Raw genomic sequence first — 9,285 nt, forward strand, 5'->3', positions numbered from 1 at the left:
CACCCTCACACCAATCCACAAAATTTGGTTTTAATCCGCTTGTCATGGAGACAAATTCACCTTCCTGGCCAAGATCGCTGAGATCTGTCCAGAAATTGGGATGTATAATATTTTTCATTTTTTCTCCAATTTTATTTAGTGGATCATTTTCAGTCAGACTTATCAAGTGTCCACCCAATGTGTGACACTTATGCAAAGCCTCATACCAAGTTATTTCGTCGTATTTTCTGGATGTATAATAATATTTATTTCCAATTTTTTCATACAGGGGCTGGGCATAAAATTTATCGGGAATACCAATAATGTGACTTATACTCATCGTGGCAATTGTGGGATCTGGGGAGAAATGATTAATCACTTTGAAAAAATTAAATTTCTATTGAAACTTACTTTCAGATTGAGTCCATATTGTTGGTAAGCTGTTAAAAATTTGAATTATTATCAAGATAAGAAAAATGTCTCTATACATTATAATAAAGCTGGCGTCTGCTTCCTTTCAGTTCAACTTTTCTAATCGGTATGATTTCGATAAATAACCCAACGAACAGTCTTACGATGTAGATTTAATTATAGTATTTGATTCAATTTCATTATAAAAGCTCAATAGGCGGGTTTGACTCTCCACTCTGCATTTTCTCTGCCTCTCTCTCCCTCTTTCTCTCGCTCCCTTTCATCTGGTGACGTGTATGATGAATTGGAGTTAATAAAAATAGTTCTTGGAATGAATTAACTGCGTTGGCTATATACGAAAGTACCTAATACTCATTACCTATCTAATTACTCATTATAATCGCAATAAAAATCTATTTTTCTTCTAGTAGGTTTTATATGGTATTTTATATAACATACTGAACTCTCTCTTTATATTATTATTATTTTATATTCGGAATTGTTTTTTTTTTTGCATCAAAAAATCTAAACTTTTTAACAAGTCTAATTTAGGATTATTATAATTTTTCTAAAGTATATAAATCAATCTATAATGAAATTATAAATATTGAGTTTAAAACCATTTTTTCTAGAAACAAACAATTATTTTTATAAAGGCTTCCGGTACGAAATCAAGGTGTAGATAATTCGAGAGGTTAGGTATGTTTTTTGATCGAATTAAATAAATGAATATTCTCAAGTTTCTTTTCAAAACGCGAATTTATAAAACATTTTGAATTTATCATATTTTTTTTTTTTTTTTAATATTAAACTGTGGTGCATATTTGATTTAAGAAATAAAATTTGGAATATTTCAGATAAAATCAGTTTATTGGAACGGTATAAAAACCAATAAGGTCAAAGGTTGTAGAAACATTAAAGTGTCTACAACTTTAGGGGTAATATCAAATATCAATTGTGTAAATACAATAGTACAGTATATAATACAAATATCGTTTTGAATAGATACAAATAAAAATATTAACGAACATACATATGAGTAAATTAAGATACAATCCCTTGAACATTTACAATATTCATGCATATAATAAGAAATATACACGAATGTGGTTTAGAATTACAAAGTAAGTGTATTGGATATTCAGTGAACTAGTCCACCTGCTTGCTCTCATCTCGATTGCGCTTAAAGGATACGGAGTGTATAAGAAGAGGAGGCAGATTGCCACGCAGCATTTGGAGGCGTTTACTCTTCGCCTGCTCGGGACGACGCAGTTCGTCCTGGACGATGACGTGGAGGCGGCAGACGTGGAAATGGAGGCGAGTGATGTGGAGCCCGGCAGAATCTCAGTGCTCTGGGTCATCAGCATGTTGGAGCGTCGGAAATAACGTGGCATGGAGTAATCATCCTGCGAGGCACGTGCCGCATTCGCATTCTGAATGGAATAGAGACTCTGCGAGACGCGATACTTCTCAATGGTCGGCGTATCCTCGTAGTTCTTCGGCAGATTACTGAACGATATGGATGGCACCTCCGGTGTCATGCTAATCTGACTGCCTGTGCCGGTAATTGCAAATATATCTGTCTCACTGGACGCATCTCTCACATGCATATGTGGCACACTCTTCGCCGAGCGTAGAATGCGCTTCGATGTTGCCGATAATCCGCCGACATTGGGCAACAGATGGGGATGGCGATCGATGAGACGTGGTCGCAATATCACCTCCTCATCCTTGTCTTCTTCCTTCTCCTCCTCGACAATCGACTCAAACTTCTTCGGCGTCAATGTCTGACTTCCCTCCGGCGATGAGTCCGACGGAGCCAAGGTGAAAGTTATCCTCTTCTCCGGCACAGCAACTCCAACTTCCGGTTTTGTAGAGTCCGTGGCATCGACCTGAAGACCAGCTGTAAAAATGAATAGATTTTTAAGTGTTAATTATATTAATATTTTATTCAATTTAGTAACAAATTAAAACTAAACTATTTATGAATTTTCATCGATTTACAATAAGTTGAACCAGTTTTTGACCTTATAAAAGAAGCGTTAAAAATCGAAATGAAACAACAACCTGCACATTAGTCAGAATAAGGTGAGAAATTATCAAAGACACGTCTACTTATTGCACGAAATGTTATATTTAAGATAAACTAATAGAAATAATTCCCTTAAATTTGCAACTCCTCTAATATATACTCATAAAGGTATAAACAATATTTATTAAATCTACATAAATGCTTGTGTTTATTTCGATATCAGCTTTTATTTATTTTTGTAAATGATATTAGTATTCTGAAGCTACCGGAAAACACTTTACTTTCATCATTTCTATAGAAGCATCTGTTTATTGTTTTATTACTGCGATCACGTTTCGTTGTTTTCCCTTTGTATTTATATATATATTTTTTTCACTGCAGAGACATCGCGATATTAACTGTTAACATACATGAACTTTAATAATTCAAGCACAATTGTATTGTATTGTATTTTATTTTAGTTGGGGAAAAATAAATAAGCTAAGAATTTGTTATGGAGAAATTACCTCCCCATTTCTAAAATTTTAATTGTTATCAGAATGATTTTAATTATCTTGTTAACGGAAAAATTAAATGATCTGCTTTGTTCTTCTACTTTTCTTGATTATTAAAATTATTATCTGAGTGGGAGTCTCAAATCAGAGAAAACAGTGATACTTATAAGCTATTTTTCGTAGATTTATCGTATATCAGATACATATCTGGATGTTTATAGAACGTCCTGAACTTTTAATGTGATGAAACAAATTTCTCCGTACAAAAGCTCAGCTTTCATCAAAAGTTCCCAAGTGTTTATGATAATATAAGCATACGTATAATTTTATTTTCATAAGCTTGATTAAAATTTCTCCAAAAATATCATAGACCTTATAGTACGCGTATTTATATTGTTTTTACACCGATTTATATGATCCAAAACGACCATTTGCAGAAAACAAATTATATATATATATATATCTATCTTTGATTTTATTTGGGGTGAATATTCGTACATATTTCTTGTATAATTTTTTATTTTAAATTGTAAAAATTATTAATTCTGTATCCAATGGTGAGAAACAAGTTTCAGTTTAAGTTATGGTAATGGTATAAAAACCGGTTGCATTGCAAATAAAATATTTGCAATGCGATCCACTGTGCAAAATTTATAAAATCAATATGATAAAATATTTCTCCGACTATAAAATGATCGTTTAACACAAATATGTATTTCTGTATATAACGGTAATGCGAAACAACAAGAATAAGAAGAGTGAGAAGAAGAAAAACTTAAAGAATTCCTGTCATTTTATCAGCGTACACATTTTATTATTGGTGCTTATCAGCAGAGAAGCAAACAAAAATAAAAACTGATTTACGTTCCATACTTGTCCAGAGGCGAGCGATAGTAGCAAGCATATATAGCACGATTACGCTCAAGTTAACATTATCTATTGCGTGTGGTGCGCGTTTCTGTATGGAAACAACAGAAGGATCGACATTCTTTAAAAAGCCATCAATCGATCTTTATTCTTCCTAATAGGGATATCTTTTCTCGAGTAGCTATTGACCTCAATACTATTTATTGAAGATCTACTTATTATTGTTATCATCGATTAGCAGTCATAAAACAATTTATCACTTCATTTGGCCACTGAATCCCAACAATTTGATACTCAGCTTTCGCTCATCATAAAAATATAACAAGCCAATCTCACTTTGATTTTATGCCCTGTATTCAATTATATAGCGCAAGAAAGGGTGTTTGTATTGGATTTGTAAGAAATAAGCATCTTTGACTTTATAAGATATATTTATTAATAATCAACTTTACCTAAGCAGTTGACTAGTTTGCTATGCAAATATCAAAATTTTTAATTTTGAAATCGCGTAAAACCCAATTATCACATTACTCTAGAGGTTTAAAACATGTAAGCTTAAGCTTTTGTTAAATAAATAATTACTTTAGAAAACGCATTATCTCAGCTGAAAATTTCAGAAACATTCATTATTAAATATCAAAGTTAATAAAAAACATAAGGAAAAGCTAAACAAACGCCTCCTGCTTATGGGTTGAATCAAAAATCACATAACTCTTAAAATTTTAAAGATATAAATTTAAGCTGAAGTAGACATGTACTTCAGAAAGTTCTTTGTCTCAACTGAAAATATCACAACGACCGACTATTATATAAGTAAGATATTCAGCAACTGTTTTTCAAATTGAAAAACATAGGGAAAAAGTAATACTAGCGCCATCTAGCGTGTTTCAATGGGCTCAAACATGTGTTAGGGAATTCCAAAGTCAAGCATTCCCAGCAACAACGTCTCGAATTGTTTTATCTTTTGTATTTGCGATAAAAATCCAGTGGGTGTGTTAAGCATTTAAGCGATCGCTTAAAAAACGAAGGGAAATCGGAGAAACGACAAATGTATTTCTAAATAAAGAATAAAAGAGTGCAAATTCGTAACGCCCAGCAACAGGTATATTTATGGATTTTACCTGCGTGAGTGTTTAAATTCGATAATTGAATCTTGAGTGGATTTAATTCAATTTCATTTCCTTGTACAAATATTGCATATTTTAAATATCTTGAAAAGGGTATTAAAATAAAGGGAGTTCAGCGGTTTAAAATTAACAAACTCTGCTGTGAATAATTATACAAAATAAATTTGACAAAAACTACAGGAGATCTGTCAAAATTATGTATTCGTTTTTTGTTACAGTTTGTAATGGTTTGTTTACTTATAGGCCCAGGTAATTCTATAATAATGTTTATAAAATGCATACGATGAGTTTTCATTTTGATTTCGATTTATGTCTTGAGTTTTCCATTTCATTTCAAATCAAATATATATGTATATGTTTATGTATATGTTTACTATTTCTATGATTAAACATTACAAGGTCTAACAAAGTCCATGATGAAATATGTACAAACATAAGACTTAAAGGTAGCTAAGGCTTACAATACGTATTGTAATAATACTAAATGCTAACGATTGTTTTGTTATTTCTCTCACTCTTTACTGGTTGTGGTTTATCAACAACACTTAGGGCTAAATTAATAATATTAAGTCACATTATTTGTTGTTTTGTTTTGTGGTGTGGAAAGGTATCTTTGGCACAAATACTGCTAAAAGAAAGCCATTGAAATTTCGTTTGTTTGTTTTTTGTTTGATGTTTTTTTTTGGAATTCATCTTGGGCTCTATTTAACTTAAATAGAATTTAACCTTGGGCACGCCGGCGGAGACAATGCTGCTGCTGCGCGTGCTCTTACCGCTCGTCTTGCCACTGCCACTGCCCCCCATTGCCACAATATGGGCGTGACTATGATGACCATGACCATGATGATCATTACCTTCCAGACGCCGCAGCAGACGCTCCTGTTCGCTGAGACGCGGTGTTGTTGGCATCTCCTTGTTGGGCGAATGGATGCCAGCCAAATATGTCTTTGTACTGATGCGATTCAATTTTGTCGGCTGATGATCCTGAAAGATCTGCGAATTGGCAAACACGGCCAATATCTCTGGCCCAAGCATCGGTACATTTGTCTGTGTCACACGTCGATAATCCTCTTCGTGTATCTTGGCACTAAAATAAAAACAAATACAAACAATATGAAGTTTACATATTCATTTTAAAAAAATTGCAAATTGAATTAAATTATCGATTGGCGGCGCAAATGTCAAAGGCAAACACAAGAACAAAACATGAGCATTATTTGTTGTCTCAATTGATCAGATGCACAAGCAATTGAATAAAAGATGTGCGAAATTCAATCGTTTTTTACCAACTGGCTAACTGACTAACTGACTAAATGACCAATTGACTAGCTGACAATCTAAGCAATTATTTATTTGTTCACACAATTAGCACCTCATCGGAGTACAGTTTCCGCGACCCATGGGCTGATCACAAATTGGCTGTGGCACTGTCAACAAATTGTTGTTGTCTGCCGCCGTCGGCTGAATCCGTCCAATGATGGTGCCATTCTTCTGGGCCGCCAGATATTCCTCATCGTCATCGGCATTGTAGTTGGCTGTGAAATGAACAAAGCGATTAATCTGTGTGTTAAATTTATCAGTCTCAGTCCAGTTATCAAGTTGTCTCTCTTAGTTCGCAGAAACAACAACTTGATCGATTGTAAATCCTTGACTTCATATACCCATCTCTTTCACACTCTGATCTTCACCTTTCAGTCAACATTCCATTAAAATTCGCTATAAATTTTTATACGATTTCTATAGACAGTATGTCAAGTAATTATTTTACCAAATTTTCTTGATTTTTTAAATTAAATAATGAGATCTTTTTGGGCATGTAAAATTTAATATAAGAGCCATTGTCGATTTAACATTTTGAAAAATTAGAAACAATTTTCGAACTTGTTTTCGTTGTTACAAAATTTTTTGACTAACTGTCATTCTATTAATTTTGCAAACACACTCTTTTAATGCCAATCACGTTTGCCCCAAGGCGCACGTGTGTGTCTATATGTGTGTGTGTGTGTTCAAGATCTACATTGACTACGTCTGTCGCATAATTTAACTCACACAATTGCAAATTCATACGTACAGTGTCTCTCAGCTCATTTGACCCAGTACATTTTAAACAAAACTTTGCTTTTATTTATGGCTTCTTTCCACTAAAAGATGCAGTTATTGAAAAATGTTAATATGTAAAATTATTTTAAGTATTGAATTTTAGCGTGTCAAATAAGCTGAGACCCACTGTACATCCATGTATATGTATGAGCATTGTACATATGACCACGTAGGTAAACATGCACCGGCTAACCGTCAAATGTTCAACAACAGCAACAACAAAAACATGAAGAAGAGAAGAGAAGAGTAAGAAACAACAAATGTATTTAAATTGAGACTTACCAATCGATTCATCGTAGCAAAAACGTTCCTCAAAACAATTCCAGTAAAGATCTTCCAAGCAGCTAAAGAAACGTGTGAGGGGGAAAGGAAGAGAAGTTTGCAGCGAATTCAAATAAGAAACAAGTTGGGCGGTGAAAGGGGTAGACGGTAGGGGGGGGAGGCGGTTTGCTTACTTTTGACAACAGCGGCACATTTTTTGCTTGCCTTTCAACAAGGCTTTGAAATATAGCGGTATCTAAAGTTTTAGCTCGTGTCTTTTAAAGTGTTTTCGCCTTGTTGAATTTATTTACTTCTCTGTTGCTGATTATGTGCGACATGAAAGAAGCGAAGAAAATTACATTTATGTATTGTTGTGGAATGTTTTGTATTGTCGAATGACTCGTTCGAATATTATTATTATTATTGTATTCGTGACGCAGAGCGTGAAAGCGCAGCGTGGAAGCAGTTTGACGTTTTATCGGCAACTGAAGTAACATAGTATGGCCCAAAAGTATCTCACAGATAGCGCATTGCCAACTCTCTCACGTTCTCTCTCTCTCACTCTGGCTCACTCACACTCGCCCTCACTCTCCCTCTCCCGCCTTTGTTATGGGTGTAGGCAAGAAAGAGCGCGGAGTTTTTAAATGTCGCACCTGTGAGTAATATGAGCATATGTACGCAAGTGTGTGTATGTGTGTGTGTATTAGTGTGCGTATGTCTGACTTGCTCAACAGAGTTTGCAACAGGCGAAAGCTTCGTTCGCTGCTTCTGCTGCCTCTAGCTTCAATTCATGCGAGCTTTAAAAGTTCAAGTCCGAATCGTTAATCTTAGTTTATAGAGAGCAACTCATCGTGTGATTGATCGAGCGAGCAGGCGAGAGCGAGAGTAAGAGAGAGTACTTGAAATCTTTCATGCGCCTGCACTCATCTCTCTCTCTCTCTCTCTCTCTCTCTCTCTCTATCCGTCTTGCTCACGCGCGTAAAAGCAATAGTAAAGTTGCTCTCTGACCATTCCGCTTTGCACAGTGACGCACAGGTGGCAATATTTACCAATTTATTGACAATTATAACAAAGTTATTATCATTAAATAATGCTGAATTTTTTATGGTGATGTAAAGCAACTCAATTTGACTTTTGTAATATTTATATATATGTATTTATATCCGTCACAATGTCAAATAAAAATATACATATGTATGTATTTAAATAATTATATTACAATAAGCATTTTTTACATCGCTAGTCTAGAGCCCTTTCCCATTGTTTGAGTAGTTTAGTTTGTTGTTTAAATAATAGCAAAGTATTAATCTCTAATATTTATTTGTATGTATTAACAATATATAAATGTATATACTGATTTATTAATCTTTAGCTGTCAAATAAAATACCATAAAAATACTGTCGTATAACAGTCACTATTTCATTTACTGAACTACTGTGCAAGCAGTCAATCATGAGCTTTGCTATGCACTGTTTTTGTTGCAGTAAGAAAACTTTTAAACTTAACCATATACAAACACACGCATTGAATGTGTCTGTATTTGGGCATACACACATACTGAGCCTCTGCTGCGATAGCGTTTGGTTTACTTAACGTTTTCAGTGATAAGCAGCCCGACCAAAGAGCCAAAGAGTCTGCGAATCAGGCTATATTCCGAGCACAGGTTTAACGATCATTTGGCATGGGAAAGGGACTCTTTAAAATATAAAACATACTTTTAGGCAGTTATGGGCTTAACACATTAATCAGCGAGATTCAATTCACGAAATTAAAAAAAAAATTATTGTTATACTTATATACATGTATACAATTTATATCTATATTTTATTAATATTATTTAAATATATATGTATGTTTGATCGGTATACAGTATATAAAGTAATTGTTTTGACATATTAAGGGGTGGCACAGAAATCAAAACCAACCGTAAGTCTTCCAAAAATATATGGAAATTTGAGGGATTTTTAGTTGATTTCGTTTTCTGTGGCACCCCTGATTAAGTTTTATTTTGTC

At 34.0% G+C, this 9,285-nt stretch overlaps 1 protein-coding gene and 1 long non-coding RNA gene across 2 annotated transcripts; both read right to left on the reverse strand.

Annotated features, from left to right (window-relative positions):
- Positions 1-479, reverse strand: LOC117780829. The gene is made up of 2 exons (XR_004617120.1): positions 391-479; positions 1-336 (listed from the first exon to the last, which is right to left on the reverse strand). It is a non-coding gene; the product is annotated as an uncharacterized LOC117780829 (long non-coding RNA).
- Positions 480-1,237: 758 nt separating this feature from the next.
- On the reverse strand, positions 1,238-7,491 carry LOC117780828. Its single transcript, XM_034617496.1, is given in 6 exon segments — positions 1,238-1,670; positions 1,673-2,293; positions 5,765-5,997; positions 6,283-6,445; positions 7,293-7,354; positions 7,466-7,491. Coding segments are annotated over 6 exon segments (1,230 nt in total). The 5' UTR covers positions 7,486-7,491; the 3' UTR covers positions 1,238-1,539.
- Positions 7,492-9,285: the final 1,794 nt, after the last annotated feature.

Source organism: Drosophila innubila (assembly GCF_004354385.1).
Source record: "Drosophila innubila isolate TH190305 chromosome 2L unlocalized genomic scaffold, UK_Dinn_1.0 4_B_2L, whole genome shotgun sequence".
Lineage (NCBI taxonomy): Eukaryota > Metazoa > Arthropoda > Insecta > Diptera > Drosophilidae > Drosophila > Drosophila innubila.